Source organism: Etheostoma spectabile, unplaced genomic scaffold (assembly GCF_008692095.1).
Source record: "Etheostoma spectabile isolate EspeVRDwgs_2016 unplaced genomic scaffold, UIUC_Espe_1.0 scaffold437, whole genome shotgun sequence".
NCBI lineage: Eukaryota > Metazoa > Chordata > Actinopteri > Perciformes > Percidae > Etheostoma > Etheostoma spectabile.
Window position 1 is genome coordinate 97,512 of NW_022605609.1, and position 19,776 is coordinate 117,287.

General features: G+C 43.6%; 1 protein-coding gene across 1 annotated transcript in view; it reads right to left on the minus strand.

Annotated features, from left to right (window-relative positions):
• The window catches only part of LOC116686684 (collagen alpha-1(XIV) chain-like), a gene marked incomplete at its 3' end in the record, with an annotated part of 145,102 nt that overhangs the window by 89,142 nt on the left and 36,184 nt on the right, over window positions 1-19,776 (minus strand). Inside the window, 2 exon segments of the mRNA XM_032511720.1 lie at window positions 10,162-10,245; window positions 12,765-12,908. Coding sequence (XP_032367611.1) covers window positions 10,162-10,245; window positions 12,765-12,908 — 228 coding nt within the window.

The following is a 19,776-nucleotide window of genomic DNA, read 5'->3' on the forward strand; positions in this document are numbered from 1 at the left end:
GAAAGTGAGTAAATCGCTCGTATGGTTCAAAAGTGATTAAACTATGAATCAGAGGTTCTGTGAGTTCTGTGGGTCCGCTGTGTGTTCATTATGCCTAGGTGAATAAATCTGGCTAATAGGGCATGTAACCGGTACCTAGCTACGGTAGCTACCTACATCACAAAGTTAGACTAGCTGAAAGGATACTGGCCGGTTCCTCTGACTCCTAAAGCGTCTGAGAGTCTCCCTTTGTCACCGTTTTTCCCAGCATGCAGTAACGGCGTTGGGAATGTGCAATGCGCCAGCAACTTCTCACTTAATGGTGGATGTACAAGAACCATCTAAGTGTTTTCGGACTGGTAAGTTGATGTACCACCCAAAAACTTATCTGCTGAAATAGAGATGTGTCTTTCGCTATGTAAAGTCCATGTGAAACGCCCTTCAGGGCCAGCGGGCTGTCAGACCTTACATTTCCACCGTTGGTTGCCCACGGTTCCATCAAAGGGGGGCAGTAGCTCAGTCTATTGGGAGCTGGATTCAAGTCCCCATATGGACCAAAGTACGGAGTGTGGATTGGTGGCTGGACAGACGCCACTTCACCTCCTGGGTACTGCCAGGTGCTCTTGAGCAAGGCACCCTACCCCCCTAACTCCTTAGGGCGCTGGTCCAGCTGGCAGCCCCCCCACCCCCCCCCCCCCCCACTCTGACCTCTCTCCATTTGTGCATGAGACGTCTTGAGCATGTGCGTGTGGGGTGTGTGTGTGTGTGTGTGTGTGTGTGTGTGTGTGTGTGGTGTGTGTGTGTGTGTGTGTGTGTGTATTTCAGGCCTGTGTGTAGTGATACTAACAAATTACACTGGGGATCAATAAAAAGTATAAAAAGTATAAAAAGTATAAAAAGTATAAAAAGCATAGGCTTGGGCGAGTGTATTGGTTCTGAATCACTTCCTTGTTTCCCAAACTTCGGAGTGGGCAGAAGCCTAAAAATCCCAGAACGTCATCAAAACAAATGTGTGGAGTTAAAAGGAACTTGTGTTTAAGTCGCTATTGTTCCTTCATTGTTCATTTTGCCCGCCCCATTTAGAGCATGAAGAAGAAGATGGAGGCCAACAACAGAGAATAAAAACTCCCATTTTTATCTGTCACCTTAACTTCCAGGAACGTGATCTGCTTTCATTTAAAGATAAAAAAAAAAAACTTCACAACCTGAGAGACCAACTTAAGACATGTTTGGATAAGAAGGAAAAAAAACTGGGGAGAAGATTGGAAATTTTAGGAGTGTGTATCTAAAGTCAACAACCACATTCACAAAATGTGAGGATATCTATCTGTCTGGTCCATCTACTCATATCTCTGTGTGTGTGTTGTGTGTGTGTGTGTGTGTGTGTGTGTGTGTGTGTGTGTGTGTGTGTGTGCGTGCGTGCGTGCGTGGTGTGTAGAAACAGTTTTATAAGGAGAAGACAATGAATAAAAACTATATAAATACCAAAGATCGAGAGAGAGATAAGAAAAGTGATGGAAAGAAGAAAAACAAACTGATAGCGTCAGCCGAAATCAGATGAAGAAAAGAGCCCGGGGTGGGGTGGGGGGGTGGGGGGGGGGGGGGGGGGGGGCTGAAATAATAAGCGGGTGGAGTATATAAAAAAGCTGGTTGGCTCTCTCTGCCCATCTGTCCCCTACAGCCCGCGGCCAGTTAGACAAGTGTAGAGATATAGCAGGACACACACACACACACACACACACACACACACACACACACACACACCACACACACACGTATCTTTCCCTCCCTCCTTCTTTCCCTCCATCCTTCTTTACCTCCCTCCTTGACAAAGATCCCTAACTACTTGTTAAATGTTGGTCCCAGTCCGACCTCGCTTCTCTCTCACTGCCTCCTCCAGCCACAGCTTCTGCTGCTCGACCTGTGTGTGTGTGTGTGTGTGTGTGTGTGTATGTGTGTGTGTGTGTATGTGTGTGTGTGTGTGTGTGAGAAACTAGTAAACTGGAGAAGACAGCTTAAGAAATAGGATGGATGCGAGAGAGCGAGGGAGAGAGGCAAGAGGGAGAAAGGAAGCGAGAGGCAAAAAAGAAAGAGGTAGAGAGGTGAGAATGAAAGTGGGAGAAAAGCAGGTGAGAGAGTGAGGGAAAGAGGAAAGGGAGTGAGGGAAAGATGAAAAGGAAAGAGGGAGAAAGGCAGGCGAGGAGACAGGTAGAGAGGCAAGAAAGAGAGAAGAGAGGAGGGAAGGAGAGAGGAGACAGAGATAGATAAGCGAGGGAGAGAGAGATCTCCAGTCATGTACATTGAACTAAGAAAATGACCACGATGTGGAAGTGATGCCAGTTTATTATGTCCTTTCCAGAAAAGATCTTTAATATACTACATGTGTGTATTTCATATACTGCACTGTCGTACTCTTGTAATAATCACCATTTGTAAATCATATCCTTTTAGGACTGACACAAAGGGGACGGATGCAGAGAGACGAAACAGAAGACGCCTGACACAGAGCAGCAGCAATGAGTCAGAAAAAGGACGTTTATGGAAGTCCTCGCTGTAATTAACTCGGCGTTTTGGATCGGATCCCTCTGGACTTGCTGCACCCCCCCTCTTCCCCCCTCTCTCTCTGCTTTGACTCGTTTTGTGCAAACACAGCCCGATGAAGCCTGGCACCCGTCTCAAAACATCTGTCGAGCCGTAAGCGGCCTGGCAGAGAAACGGCATCAGATCGGTGTCGTGTCTCAGTACCACTGTGAAGAAGCAGCTGGTCTCCATTCTGCTTATTTAAAGACGCCTATGTCATAACATGGGGGGGGGGGGGGGGGGGGGGGGGGCAGCAGCTCAGTCTGTAGGGTGGTGGGTTGGGAACCGGGGGGGTCGCTGGTTCAAGTCCCTATTTGGACCAAGACTACGGAGTGTGGACTGGTAGCTGGAGAGATGCCAGTTCACCTCCTGGGCACTGCCGAGGTGCTCTTTGAGCAAGGCACCAAACCCCCAGCCCTGGAATGATTGTAAAGATTAGATATGAAAGAATATGTTGAGGGCGTCTCCTCTAACTGGGACATTTTGGGACTGATTGGGGGGATTGATGTGGACAAAGTACACATGGAGAACCACTAGTGACTTAATGGTGGAAACCACGTACCAGATCATTTAAATAGCTCACGGTGCGGTGTTGGGGAGAGTAGCCAAAAAATTGTACTCAAGTAAAAGAACTGTTACTTCAGAAGAATATGACACAAGTAAAAGTAAGAGTGGTCATCCAAATAATTACTTGAGTAAGAGTAAAAAAAACAAGTGCTTGGTGAAAAAACTACTCAAGTAAGTGAGTAACTGTTGAGTAACGTCTGATTAATTTCTTAACACAAGCATCAATCAGACAGACAAAAATACAAAATAAATCATCTTTAGGCAAATTATAGTTCATCCAATCAATAGAATAAATCAAAATTTATTTATTAATTACAAAACAGCTTAAGTGAGAGACTTGTCACATCAAATGTGGATGGATACTGCATGTGCAAAACATCCCGTATGTAACCTGAAAGACAAACATCCACCTCTCCACAGCAGAAACTAAAATGGCCGCTTCATGTTTCAAGGTTAGATGTGGAGTTGTTGAACGCTCACATGTCCGTTTGTTTTGGTCGACACAGAAGGCATCGCATAATCTAGCTGTTGTTTCGCGGATCTCCTAAAAAGGTAACCATGCTTTCACTATGAGGCCGGAGAGGGGGGTGGTTCCTCCTCGTCTGTGTTCCCTTGGCGACGGTTGATTCTGACGTCTTTGTTTCTCTACGGCTGTGAAGCTAGCCCGTCCCGCCGCTGAGATCGAGTACGGTCACGTGACTGCACGACGACGTTTGATTGGTGGAACACAGTCACGTGGTAGAGCCTTCAGCGGAAGTCTCTCTCTCTCTCTCTGTCAAAATAAAACATTAAAATGAGACGTACACGGGAGGGGGGGGGGGGGGGGGGGGGGGGGGGGGGGGGAGTATTATTATTATTATTATTATTATTTTTACCAACGAGGTAAAAATAAAAGTAAGGAGCTCATTGTAGCCTGACGTAGCTTCTTCACTAATCTACTCAAGTACAAGTAAAAGTAAAGGGATTTAAAACTACTCCTAGAAGTATAATTTTTTCAAAACTTACTCATGTAAATGTGACTGGTTACTACCCACCCCTGGTGTCAACAGGTGACTTTTATTTAATATTGTATGTGGCGTTTTCTTTTGCAGGGTGCAAAATATTCAACCAGAACTAGTTCCTTCCTGAGACTGGGCAACATAGCCATGCTCGATATCGAAATACGAGACTAGACATTGTATATTGATTTTATATTGATATTGTGATATGAGACTAGATATCTTAGATTTTTGTCATTTTCTTAACTTGCCAGACTGTTCTAGCTGTTCTATTATTTACCTTTACCCACGAATATAAGTCATTACCTCTTTTCTGGAGAATTAATCTCATTGTTTAAATGACGTTTTGCTTAAGCACCAATGGTCAAGCATATAACATCGACATCGAGGTATTTGGTGAAGAATATCGTGATGTTTGATTTCCTCTGCCTGGGACTACTGGGCAGAGACCCCGTCACTACGACTCAGTCAGGCGACTGGGATTGAAACACTGGTTTAAAATAAATCCTAACAAGCTGAACCAAGTGTTTTTTCTCCTATCCCAGAATGCATCTGTGGTGTACCCAGACCTCACGGCCCAGCACTGAGGAGATAAGAGTCAGCAATGTGGGACTAGGTGACAGCTAAAACAAAGACAAAATACAAAAAAAACTCAATTATTTAAAAAAAATTATTTAAAAAAATGTGCCGAAACCCTCAAAAAAAAAAAAGTAAAAATAGAAACCTTTAAAAAGGCGACAAATGATCAAAAAAACCTCTGAAAAAGCGACAAAAACATGAAAAAATATTCAAAATAAAATAAGGATAAAAACTCAATTACAGTACAATAGTAGCTGGAGATAAAACTAGTGAGAGGTCTCACTCAACAGCTAAAACAGATTTACTAATAACTCCATAACCTCCCCACACGAGCAATAAAGTCTGCTGCCCAATCCAACACTAGCTACCTCAACATGTTCTCACTCCCACAGCATCCATCGAAAAGTGACCTTTGGCGTTTGTTAGCACAGAAAGTCTCCTTAGGGTCAGAAAGTCTCCTTTAGGGTCAGAAAGTCTCCTTTAGGGTCAAAGTCTCCTTTAGGTCAGAATATCCCGTTAGGTCGAAAGTAGTCTCCTTTAGGGTCAGAAAGTCTTCCTTAGTCAGAAAGGTCTCCTTTAGGGTCAGAAAGTATTCTCCTTTAGGGTCAGAAAGTAGTCTCTTTAGGTCAGAAATCTCCTTTAGGGTCAGAAGTCCCTTTGTCAGAAGTAGTCTCCTTTAGGGTCAGAAAGTAGTCTCCTTTAGGGTCAGAAAGTCTCCTTAGGGTCAGAAAGTTCTCCTTAGGGTCGAAAGTCTCCTTAGGGTCAGAAAGTATCTCCTTTAGGGTCCAAAGTCCTTAGGGTCAAAGTAGTCTCCTTTAGGGTCAGAAGTCTCCTTATGGTCAGAAAGTCTCCTTTAGTCAGAAGTATTCCTCCTTTAGGGTCGAAAGTCTCCTTTAGGGTCAGAATAGTCTCCTTTAGGGTCAGAAAGTCTCCTTTAGGGTCAGAAAGTAGTCTCCTTTAGGGTCAGAAAGTCTCCTTTAGGGTCAGAAAGTAGTCTCCTTTAGGGTCAGAAAGTCTCCTTTAGGGTCAGAAAGTCTCCTTTAGGGTCAGAAAGTAGTCTCCTTTAGGGTCAGAAAGTCTCCTTAAGGGTCAGAAAGTCTCCTTTAGGGTCAGAAAGTAGTCTCCTTTAGGGTCAAAAGTGTCTCCTTTAGTCAAAGTAAAGTCTCCTTTAGGGTCAGAATAGTCTCCTTTAGGTCAGAAATAGTCCTCCTAGGTCAAAGTCTCCTTTAGGGTCAGAAAGTAGTTCCTTAGGGTCAAAAGTCTCCTTAGGTCCGAAAGTAGTCTCCTTTAGGGTCGAAAGTCTCCTTTAGGTCAGAAAGTCCCTTGGGTCAGAAAAGTAGTCTCCTTTAGGGTCAGAAAGTCTCCTTTAGGGTCAGAAAGTCTCCTTTAGGGTCAGAAAGTAGTCTCCTTAAGGGTCAGAAAGTAGTCTCCTTTAGGGTCAGAAAGTCTCCTTTAGGGTCAGAAAGTAGTCTCCTTTAGGGTCAGAAAGTAGTCTCCTTTAGGGTCGATAGTCTCCTTAGGGTCAGAAACGTAGTCCTCCTTTAGGTCAAGTAAGTCCTCCTTAGGGTCAGAACTTCTCCTTTAGGGTCAGAAAGTATCTCCTTAGGGGTCAGAAAGTAGTCTTCTTTAGGGTCAAAAGTAGTCTTCTTTAGGGTCAGAAAGTTTCTCTTAGGGCAGAATCGCTCTTAGGGTCAGAAAGTAGTCTCTTAGGGTCAGCAAAGTAGTCTCCCTTTTAGGTCAGAAACGTCTCCTTAGGGTCAGAAAGTAGTCTCCTTTAGGGTCAGAACGTCTCCTTTAGGGTCAGAAAGTAGTCCTCCTTTAGGGTCAGAAAGTAGTCTTCTTTAGGGTCAGAAAGTCTCCTTTAGGGTCAGAAAGTCTCCTTTAGGGTCCTATTCAGGGTCGGGACGTACGTTTAACCGACATGCAGCACAAGAACAGGACAGTCAGGTTTAGGAGAAGATGGTGGGTACGTTTCAGAGACACGCGGGACAATTCAATTCAATTTTATTTATAGTATCAATTCATCATAACAAGAGTTATCTCGAGACCCTTTACAGATAGAGCAGGTCTAGACCGCACTCCAGAATTTACAAGGACCTAACAGTTCTAGTAGTCTCCTCCAGAGCAAGCAACAGGGCCACAGTGGAGAGGAAAAACTTCCTTTTAGGTAGAAACCTGGGACAGGCCCAGACCCAGACCCAGACCCAGACGGTCTCTGAACACCAGTTGAGGTTAGAATGAAGAGTGGCAATAACAGTCACAAAAAATAGTAGACAAGAACAGAACACAAACCCCGGTCTCCTGGGTGAATGTCCCCCGTGTGTGTTTGACCCATCCCGCCTTCTCTCAACCTTACAAGGACATTCGGTGCTCTTACACTTCCTCACCTTACTCATTTCACATGTTGGGATTGGGAACCGGTTGGTCACACGGCTCGACGCCACGTGAGAAAATCAGTAATTGCATGAAACCTCGGACGGGTTTGAAATGACCCCAGGACTTCGGAGTTAAGCTAGACATTGAGAGTTTTTTTTTTTTTTTTTTCAACTAGAGGGGGAGAGAGAAAATTCCTGACAGGGTTGTAAAGATTCTGCTGTCTGCAGGAGAAAGAAAGAAAATACCAATCACCGAACCTCTCCTGGCAAAGTCGGGTGCTGCCGAGAGAAGAATATAAAGAAGGAGTCGGGCTGTTATTGCATTGTAAGTGATGAGGAGAAGAAGAAGAAGAAGAAGAAGAAGGGCTGTTGCAGATGTTGAGTATTTTTCTCTTACTCTCACGCTCTGATTTAAGAGAAAAAAACACCAACGTGACTACAGACAGGCGAGGACCAAGCGTGGCAGGTCGGATTGAGATGCACTGATTAAGTAGATTTAGATCTGCCAAAAGGATTCAAACTGCCAAGTCTTGCATCCCTCTGTGACGGTTTTCGGACCAGGAGCTGTAATTTGGGGTTTGAGACGTGAGCCAGGAGTCCCGTCTGCACCGTCATTAGCACCATTCCTCCATCTCAAGGCTTCAAAAACACACACGACACCACTCACACAAGCACACGTTCAAAAGCTGCAAAGGAACACGGCGAGGTAAACACGTCCTGCGTTACGAGCTTTTTGAATTCTTTTTTTTGGGATTTAATGCAAAACGGAAATGAAAGTAGGAGCGCGGCTGCTATTCAGGAACGTTTCCATTATTTTGTCCACGGCTTTATACTGCTCATTTATAAAAGGACAGAATATGGGAGAGACCTTTGAAGACATCAGCACACCATTTCATCACAACACACACAACAAAAGGACAACAAAAAGAAAACTTATATGGGACAAAAAAACAAACAAGCATTGAGATGTTATTTGTGATCACATTTTTATTTTTATCTAGTTAAGAAACACAAACAATTACAAACATTACACTGACACAGAGAACGTCCAAGGGCCAATTAAATTAATAAAAAATAAAAAGAGGAAAGACGGCGAGGCGGCCACCCCCACACCGGATCCAACACCCACAAACCACACCCACCACACACCCACACCCACGACCCGCGCCAACCACACAACCACGACAAACATGCCAGAAAACACACCCACACACAGACCCAGAGAACAAACACCACACACAGAGATACAACACACACAGAAAAAACACACACACACACACACCACCACGAAACCACGAACACAGAACAGAAACACACACAGAACACCCAACACCACACAGACACAGAAACACGACAACAACACACACACAGAAACAGAAGAAGAACCAAACACACACACCACACACACAGAAACAAACAACACACCAAGAACAAACCCCACACAGAAACACCCACCACACAACACCAACAGAAACCCACGAACCAGAAACAGAAACAACCACAGAAACACACACACAGACACAGAACACACACACAGAGCCAACACACACACACACACAGAAACAGAAACAAACACACACACACAGACACGAAAACACACCCACACACACACACACACACACACACCACACAAAACACACACCCACACACACCACACACACACAAAACACAACAGAACACACACAAACCACACAGAGAAACACACAGACAAAAAAACAAGACAAACACACACACAGACACAGAAAAAAACAAACACACACACACAGAACACAGAAAACACACACACACACACACACACACACACACACACCACACACCACACCACCACACAACCAGAAAACCACAGACCAACACAAACACACACAGACACACAAACAGGACACACAAAAACGAAAAAACACACACACACACACACACACACCACACACACAGAAACAGACGAAACACACAAGACACAAAAACACACACACAGAGAAACACACACACAAAACTCAGACACAGACAGAAGACACGACAACACACACCACACACACACACACACACAAAACACACACACCAAAAAACTCACAGACACAGCACACAACACACACACAGAAACTCCAGACACAGAAACAGAAACACACACAACACACACACAAACACAACACACACACACAACACACACAACACACACACGAGAACCACAGACCACAATAAATCTAAAACCATGACTGTAACAGAAGTGGTGCCAGTGCTTCGGTGTGACCGAGACACAGGTGAGACTTTTAGCTTTACCTGTTTGGTGTCACTGGGTTTTCCTCGTGTCTGATCAACACCTTCCACATCAAAACAGGCTGGTTCACCCCGTTTCTCTCGGTTCATTTCCTGATTGTTGCAGGCTCTTCTTTGACTTCTCTTTCTTTTTTTAATTTCCTTTCGCTCCAATTGACTCGCTGTGTAATCGCTGTGTGAACGCAGGAACATTACAATCTGCCGCTCGCCTGCGTTCTTCCTTCTTTAAATGAGTGAGGACAGCAATCATTATAAAAAAATCACAAAATGGCTTTGTTTCCCAAAGGATGGACAGAGGGTGGTGGGGGGGGATCTTTGATTTAAAGGGCGAATTAAACTCGTTCCACATCCGGAGTTAAATCAGACGGTTGTGCAAAAAGTCCGAGGCCTCTTCAGCTTCTACTTACCTGTTTTTGTCTAACATTTTCTTTAATCTTCCCTCAAAACTCTCAGCCTGAAAAAGGTCAGGGTATAAAAAAAAAAACGATGTGTCAGTGGAGCAATCCTTTAAAACTTCTTCACAAAAAGAACAAGTTGTCTCCATCTTGGAAAACTGATCCGAGAAGAGAGAGCGCGCAGCTCAAGTCTTTTCCAATTTGTGGTTAAAAACTTGATCTTGGTTGCAGGACACTTTTCTCACTCCCCCCCCCCCGTTCGCAGTTCTTCTCCCAGAGTGACAGCTCGTCTTCCTGACGCTTCAAAGAGAATCTCCTGCTCCTCTCACACAGACGAAGTCTTGACACCAGACGACAGGAGACTCGTACGCGTCAATCATCTCCCGTGTGCGTGTGTCTCCTCGCCGCGGTTCTTACCTTCTGAGATCTCGTTGTTCTCCTCGGCGCCGCCGCCGCCGCCGGGTCTCCTCTGAGACTGAACCATCTCGACGCCGGATTGAGCTGCAAGAAACAACACATGGTGCACCAACCTACATTAATGAATGCTGATTAAAAAGGAAAAAAGAAAAGAGGAGCAGCACAGAAACCTGGACAGGATGCGTGTCACTCAATGGATCAACCGATCTAAAAACCTAAGAATAGAATCGCCCAGAATAGATCCCATACGACGTAATAATAATACATCTGAAAATATGAGTATTTAAGCTTTTGTGTAAGAAAGGGCAAGCGGCGGCCTAGAGGTTAAACTAACCCTTGTGTTGTCCTCCTGAAAATCAATGTTTTTAAACTCTTTCTATGTTTTTGTCCCTTTTTCAACACTGAAGACGCTTTTTTTCGATGTTTGTCAACACTAACACTAACCTTTTGGAAGTTTTACAGTTGTTTTTGTAATTTATGTTCGATAAACCTCATTTATAGGAAATTATACCTAATGTTTGAGTTAGAAAAGCAGAAATTAGGAATTATTGAGACTAAAATTAAAGGAATGGATGTGATGATAATCACAGACTGGAATTGTCAACTTTTACTCACACTATTTCAACAACACTTCACTTTGTTTTTACAATGCTATAAAATAATAAGACCCAAATTAATGAAAGTAGAGATTTGTACTTGGCAAAGAGCGTTGGAATCAATCATGTTATTTTGGGGAACTAAAAGAAACATTGATATGACAACATGAGGACAACATGAGGCAACATGAGAAAAACATAGCTACATGAAGACAAACATGAGGACAACATGAAGACACACATGAGGACAACATGAGGGAACAATGAAGCAACATGAGGGCAACATGAGAGCACATGAGGCCACATGAGGCAAACCTGAGGAGGCAACAGAGGGAAACATGAAGAACATGAGGACAACATGAGAGCAACATGAGGACAACATCGAATAGGTAAGAGACAACATGAGCAACATGAGAGCAACATGAGAGCAACATGAGCAACATGAGCGCAATGAGAGGCAACATGAGGGCAACATGAGGGGACAACTGAGAGCAACATGAGGACAAGAGAACATGAAGACAACACATGAGGCAACATGAGGGCAACATGAGGCAACATGAGGGCAACATGTGGGCACATGAAGACAACATGAGGAAACATGAGGAAAAAACATAGGAGAACGCAACATGAGAGCAACATGAGAGCAACATGAGGAAACATGAGAGCAACATGAGGACAACATGAGGATAACATGAAGACAACATGAGAGTCAACATGAGGGCACATGAGGGCACACTGAGGCAAACACATGAGGGAACATGATAGCAACACTATGAGAAAACCTAGAGCAACTGAGAGCAAACATGCGGGAACATGAGGGAACATGCAGAGCTGAACAGGAGGGCAAATCGAGGGCAATATGAGGGACATGAGGGCAACATGAGGATAACAACATCACACTGTACAATATAACAACGTGGGTATGTATTTATATCAAGCATAAAATGTGCCAGAATAACGGCCGTTTGAAGCCCATGGCAGTGAAACCAAAACATGGTGGTCCAGAGTCGCTTACGATGGACAGATAAACACCCTCAGTGGTGCAAATGTTTGGTCTTCCATTCTACTTTCTACTGTTGTCTCTCTAATACCACGTCATCGCAGTCAAGCTTCTGCCTGGTGCATTTCATACAGTAAAGTCCAACAGTCTGCAGCTAAAGACACAGGGGAGACAGGCTGCTCTTTGTGAGACACTGTCGGACAACAGGCTGTAGGTGGCGCCAGAGGAGACCGATTTTGTTTTTTAAATGACCTGCGTCATATATAGTTCTGCTGGAACATGGGGTCAGTTTCAGAAAAAATGATAGAAAGTCAGTTTCTAAGTCTTACCTACTGCATCTTTAACCCTGGTCTGGTATTCGGGTCAAACTGACCCGTTTCAAATGTATACAAGAAGGAAAATGGTCCAAGTTCCATGTTTTCTACCTGAAAATTAACGACCTTTCCTTATTTCCTGTGATAAACATGTATTCCTGACTCAATTCAGAACATTATTCTGGATATGACACTTATGTTGTTTCCATAGTGGATTTTTAACATGAATTATAACTTATGACACAAAACTAACCCCACTTCCATGTTTAATAGTGTGCTAGTAGAGACTGATGCATTCCCTGAACATAGATGTTATCTCAGCCGTTGGAAACTGAGATAAAGACAATATTTGTTAATAGATTATGAAGTAACATCTTATGTCAGAATTCCATTTAAAACCCCAAATAAGTCACGGGACAATTTGACCCGAGGGACACGAGAGGGTCCCGAAAGTGAAGACAACACGAGGGGTTAATGAAGCCGACAGTTTTGTGTCAGTTTTACCTTTTTAAAAGTATTGTTTTAACACCAGTTTTGGAAATAACCAAAAACAGACTAAGCCCTACTTACACAACCTCAACGTGGACGGCCAGTCTGAAGACAGCCCGAGCATTTCTGGAAGCATCGACCTAACATCATCCCGTCATTACGGGAGTCGTACTACGGTAGATTTAAGGAGGGAATGTCTCTTACCTTCATGTTTGGCCTGCAGAGGTTTGCTCTGCTGTCCTCCACCGACAGCCATGATCTTAAAGTTGTATTCTTTAGAGGGGTCAAAGTCCTGGATGAGCAGCTTTGCTTCCTGCTTTGACACCTGAAACTCCTTCTGCGCTCCACCTGTTCCAGGGTAAGAGAGTCAGACCGTTACAGAGAAGACACGGTTTCTGAGTTAAATCCTGACCACACACACACACACACACACACACACACACTTCAAAGATATTTATTTAATTACCAATTAAAAGAAGTTTGAGTGTAGAAGCCAGACCAACAAAGGAGAAAGAGAGGATGAAAATTGAAAACTTGATGCACATATGTAAAATGTGGTAATATAAATTACAGGTTGTTTATTCATAGAGCTGCGTATTTAATCAATTTCGCAATATTGTCACCTGTAATTTTAAAATTGCAGGAGGTGCAAGATTTGTTAAAGTTTTGTCAATGTTTAGGAATTTCTCCCATCTAGCGTTGAGATCATATATCGCAATCAGCTCTCTCGCACCACGCAGTTCAAAAGTACGTATTACAGCTACAGTGGCCTTCAAGGTTCAAAAAGCCGTCTCTTGCTGTTTTCAATCTCCTTTTTCTAGGCAAAGACAACGACTCTTGTTCACTGAAATGTGGATTTTTAATACGTGTGGTCCTCCATGTTTCCTTCTTCAAACTTGCCGGGGTTAGGAAGCGACGATACCTCATCATGTGACAGTGAAAACGCAAAAGGTGGATCAGTACGTTCCGTATGCCCCTCACCGGTTTACGTATTTTAAGATGGCGCATGAATATAGAGCGTCAGTCCATGCAAATGAAAACTTTCAAGCCAATAAGGATACTTGCAATTGATGGTGGTGGTAAATATTCAGGAAAAAGGAGAAGATTGTGAAAGGGCAACACCGATTTTGATCATAAAACAACTAAAAACGTTACACACTGGGTCTTTAAAGGGTAAATGTTGTAAAAATACCCTACAATTTTTTTTAATAAATTATTGTTGTGCTGCAGAGATGTCCTTGAGCCCTATTGCTTTTATTTAGATGTTTAAACCTAAAGTCCAGTTTAAAGCGTAGCAGGAGAAGTTTCAGTGGTCTCAACCACAAGTCAGCTGGTGGAGTCTCCAGAGGCTGGTTTTAGGACGTAAGAGACGTCTCCTGTTTCAACAGCCAATAGAGAAGTCAGCTGGTGGAGTCTCCAGAGGCTAGTTTTAGGACGTCAGAGACGTCTCCTGTTTCAACAGCCAATAGAGAAGTCTGCTGGTAGAGTCTCCAGAGGCTAGTTTTAGGACGTCAGAGACGTCTCCTGTTTCAACAGCCAATAGAGAAGTCAGCTGGTGGAGTCTCCAGAAGCTGGTTTTAGGATGTAAGAGACGTCTCCTGTTTCAACAGCCAATAGAGAAGTCAGCTGGTGGAGTCTCCAGAGGCTAGTTTTAGGACATCAGAGACGTCTCCTGTTTCAACAGCCAATAGAGAAGTCAGCTGGTGGAGTCTCCAGAGGCTAGTTTTAGGACGTCAGAGACGTCTCCTGTTTCAACAGCCAATAGAGAAGTCAGCTGGTGGAGTCTCCAGAGGCTGGTTTTAGGATGTAAGAGACGTCTCCTGTTTCAACAGCCAATAGAGAAGTCAGCTGGTGGAGTCTCCAGAGGCTGGTTTTAGGACGTAAGAGACGTCTCCCGTTCTACAGCCAATAGAGAAGTCAGCTGGTGGAGTCTTGAGAAAACCGACCTCTACTAAAAAATGTAACTGTAGCTAAGCATCTCACTAACATTATCCACGTTCATATTTTAAGACGCATGCATGGAAAAAAGTCGGAAGTTACAACGGAAATACAAAGAGTCTTTGCTATGAAGAGGATTACAATCAAACTGGCAGGTTTTAGAACGGCGCGTTGCAAGTAGTTGCAAGTTTCAACTTGTCTTGTGGAGAAATCTTGGCTCTGAAGTGGTCTTAAAGGGTGGAGGATCAAACCGCCAACCCTTCTTATCGCGGAGCCACAGCCATCTGCCCCACTATGAAGTACACAACTACAAAGCATACTTTTAATGATAATAGGGGTCTGTGGTTTCTGCCGGGACGTTTTTCTCCCCATTATTGCACCAAATGCTCTTGGGGGGGGGGCAATTGTTGGGTCTTTGTGAATTTAATATTGTGCTCTGGACCTCCTCTATCTGTAAAGTGTCCTGAGATAACTTCTGTTTTACTTTGACACTTTAAATAAATTTGAACATTTTTGAGAGGCCAATAGATGTGGTTCCTTTACTACATCCTGGATATTTACAGTAAGTTAATCAAAGCGTGTGCATGCCTTGTTCAAGGACACTTCGGCGGAGCAAATAGCTGCCGCTTGTAAAGGAGGACGCCATTAATGGCCTTCAGTTATACAACTGTCTCAGAAACCACCATAGCAGACTGTGATTATACACGTGAGTATACACTGGTAACCTCTCCTGCGATCTCATATAGCGAAGTATGAGAAAACATCTTCAGGTTCCTCACTTTACAATTCCTTTTATTTAATACCACTTTCACTCATTCAGTACTTCTTGCACATTATGTTTGCCTGTTTCTGTGCTTGTTTGTTGGTTTGCTTTTTACTGTGGAGAAAGCGCTGCTGGAACAAGTGAATTTCCCCATTTTGTTGAATGAATAAAGCGTTATCTAATCTGAGAAAAGAAACATTCAGAAGTCCTCTGAGTTTAACTTAATTAACGTCTGAGACGACGAGACCAGAGGGGAAACAAATGAGAACAAAACTGTAATAAAAGGAGTTTAAATAAAAATCAAATAAAATACGTTTTCAGCATCTAGTCCTGCCAAATGTGCTTTGCTGTCGCAGCAGGAGGTGGTGGTGGTGGAAGCGTTGGTTTCTACTCCCTGGCTTTAATAAAGTCTACTGTCTCCACAGATATCGACTGAGAAGTCCAAGATCATCGAAGTTGCATGTCAAAGGGGGAATGTATTTATATCAAGCATAAAATGTGCAAGAATACGGCCGTTTGAAGCCCATGGCAGTGAAACCAAACTGGGGTCCAGAGTCGCTTACGATGGACAGATAAACACCTCAGTGGTGCAAATGTTTGGTCTTCCATTCTACTTCCTACTGTTGTCTCTCTAATACCCCGTCATCGCAGTCAAGCTTCTGCCTGGTGCATTTCATACAGTAAGTCCAAGTCTGCAGCTAAAGAACAGGGGAGACAGCTCTGCTCTTTGTGAGACACTGTGCGGACAACAGGCTGTAGGTGGCGCCAGGAGGACCGATTTTGTTTTTAAATGACCTGCGTCCATAGATAGTTTGCTGGAACATGGGGTCAGTTCAGAAAAAATGAGTAGAAAGTCAGTTTCTAAGTCCTTACTACTGCATCTTTAACCCTGGTCTGGTATTCGGGTACAACTGACCGTTTCAAATGTATACAAGAGGAAAAATGGTCCAGTTTCCATGTTTTCCACTGAAAATTAACGGACCTTTCCTATTCCTGTGATAAACAGTATTCCTGACTCAATTCAGAACATATTCTGGATATGACACTGATGTTGTTTCCATAGGTGGATTTTTAACATGAATTATAACTATGACACAAAATTACCCCATTCCATGTTTAATAGTTGGCTAGTAGAGACTGATGCATTCCTGAACATAGTTATCTCAGCCGTTGGAAACTGAGATAAAGACCATATTTGTAATAGATTATGAAGTAACATTTATGTCAGAATCATTTAAACACCCAATAAGTCCGGGACAATTGACCGGGGACACGGAGGGGTCCCGAAGTGAAGACAACACGAGGGGTTAATGAAGCGCCAGTTTTGTGTCAGTTTTACCTTTTTAAAAGATTGTTTAACACCAGTTTTGGAAATAACCAAAAACAGACTAAGCCTACTTACACACACTCAACGTGGACGGCCAGTCTGAAGACAGCCCGAGCTTTCTGGAAGCATCGACCTACATATCCCGTCATTACGGGAGTCGTACTACGGTAGATTTAAGGAGGGAATGTCTCTACATTCATTGTTTGGCCTGCGAGGTTGCTGCTGTCCTCCACCGACAGCCTGATCTAAAGTTGTATTCTTTAGAGGGTCAAAGTCTGGATGAGCGCTTGCTTCCTGCTTTGACACCTGAAACTCCTTATGCGCTCCACCTGTTCCAGGTAAGAGAGTCCAGAACGTTACAGAGAAGACGGTTTTCTGAGTTAATCCTGACAACCACACACACACACACACTTCAAAGATATTTTTTAAGTACCAATTAAAAGAAGTTTGAGTGTAGAAGCCAGACCACCAAAGGAGAAGAGAGGATGAAAATTGAAAACTTGATGCACATAGTAAAATTTGGTAAATCAAATCTAAGTGTTTATTCATGAGTGCGTATTTAATCAATTTCGCAATATTGTCACCTGTAATTTTAAATTGCAGGGGTGCAAGATTTGTTAAAGTTTTGTCAATGTTTAGGATTTCTCATCTAGCGTTGAGATCATATTCGCAATCAGCTCTCTCGCACCCGCGTTTCAAAGTACGTATTACAGCTACAGTGGCCTCTCAAGGTTCCAAAAGCCTCTCTTGCTGTTTCAATCTCCTTTTTCTAGGCAAAGCAACGACGCTTGTTACTGAAATGGGATTTATATACGTGTGCCTCCATGTTCCTTCTTCAAACTTGCCGGGGTAGGAAGCGACGTAATCATCTCATGTGACAGTGAAAACGCAAAAGGTGGATCAGTACGTTCCGTATGCCCTCCACGGTTTACGTATTTAAGATGGCGCATGAATATAGAGCGTCAGTCCTGCAAATGAAACTTTCAAGCCAATAAGGATATTGCAATTGATGGTGGTGGTAAATATTCAGAACAAAGGAGAAGATTGTGAAAGGGCAACACCGATTTTGATCATAAAACAACAAAACGTTACACACTGGGTCTTTAAAGGGTAATGTTGTAAAAATACCTGACAATTTTTTTAAGAAATTATTGTTGTGCTGCAGAGATGTCCTTGAGCCTATTGCTTTATTTAGATGTTTAAACCTAAAGTCCGTTTAAGCGTAGCAGGAGAGTTTCAGTGGTCTCAACCACAGTCAGACTGGTGGAGTCTCCAGAGGCTGGTTAGGACGTAAGAGGTCCCTGTTTCAACAGCCAATAGAGAAGTCAGCGGTGGAGTCTCCAGAGGACTATTTAGGACGTCAGAGACGTCTCCTGTTTACAACAGCACAATAGAGAAGTCTGCTGGTAGAGTCTCAGAGGCTAGTTTTAGGAGTCAGAGACGTCTCCTGTTTCAAAGCAATAGAGAGTCAGGTGGTGGAGTCTCCAGAGCTGGTTTTAGGATGTTAAGAGACGTCTCCTGTTTCAACAGCCAATAGAGAAGTCAGCTGTGGAGTCTCCAGAGGCTAGTTTTGGACATCAGAGACGTCTCCTGTTTCAACAAGCCAATGAGAAGTCAGTGGTGGGTCTGCCAGGGCTAGTTTAGGACGTCAGAGACGTCTCCTGTTCACACAGCCAATAGAGACAGTCAGTGGTGGAGTCTCCAGAGGTCTGGTTTTAGGTGTATGGAGACGTCTCCTGTTTCAACAGACCAATAGAGAATCATCGCTGGTGGAGTCTCCAGAGGCTGGTTTAGGACGTAAGAGACGTCTCCGTTCTACAGCCAAATAGAGAGTCATGGTGGAGTCTTGAAGAAACCGACCTCTACTAAAAATGTAACTGTAGCTAAGCACTCACTAACATATTCCACGTTCATATTTAAGACGCAGCATGGAAAAAAGTCGGAAGTTACAACGAAATACAAAGAGTCTTGCTATGAAGAGGATTACAATCAAACTGGCAGGTTTTAGAACGGCGCGTCGTTGCAAGTAGTTGCAAGTTTCAACTGTCTTGTGGAGAATCTTGGCTCTGAAGTGGTCTTAGGGTGGAGGTCAAAAGCAACCTTCTTATCGCGGGCAGCCACAGCCATCTGCCCACTATGGAAGTACACAAATACAAAGCATACTTTAATGATAATAGGGGTCTGGTGTTTCTGCGGGACGTTTTCTCCCCATATTGCACCAATGCTCTGGGGGGGGGCATTGTTGGTCTTTGTGAATTTATATGGTGCTCTGGACCTCCTCTATCTGTAAAGTGTCTGAGATAACTTCTGTTTTACTTTGACACTTTAAATAAATTTGAACATTTTTGAGAGGCCAAGAGATGTGGTTCCTTTACTACATCCTGGTATTTTACAGTAAGTTAATCAAGCGTGTGCATGCCTTGTTCAAGGACACTCGGCGGAGCAAATAGCTGCCGCTTGTAAGGAGGACGCCATTAATGGCCTTCATTATACAACGTCTCAGAAACCACCATAGCAGACTGTGATTATACACGTGAGTATACACCTGGTAACCTTCCTGCGATCTCATATAGCGAGTATGAGAAAACATCTTCAGGTTCCTCACTTTACAATTCCTTTATTATACCACTTTCACTCATTCAGTACTTCTTGCACATTTGTTTGCCTGTTTCTGTGGTGTGTTGTTGGTTTGCCTTTTTACTGTGGAGAAAGCCGCTGCTGGAACAAGTGGAATTTCCCATTGTGTTGAATGAATAAAGCTGTATTAATTGAGAAAAGAAACATCAGAGTCCTCTGCTGTTAACTTAATTAACGCTGAGACGACGAGACCAGAGGGGAAACAAATGAGAACAAAACTGTATAAAAGGGTTAAATAAAATCAATATAAAATACGTTTTCAGCATCTAGTCCTGCCAAATGTGCTTTGCTGTCGCAGCAGGAGGTGTGGTGGTTGGAGCGTTGGTTTCTACTCCCGCTTTATAAGTTACTGTCTCACACAGATACGACTGAGAAGTCAAGATCATCGGAAGTGGCATGTGCAAATTGTTTGGTGTGTGTGTGTGTGTGTGTGTGTGTGTGGGTGTGGTGTGTGTGTGTGTGTGTGTGTGTTGTGGTGTGTTGTGTGCGTGTGTGTGGTGTGTGTGTGGGTGGGTGTGTGTGGGTGTGTGTGTGCGTGGTTGTGTGTGCGC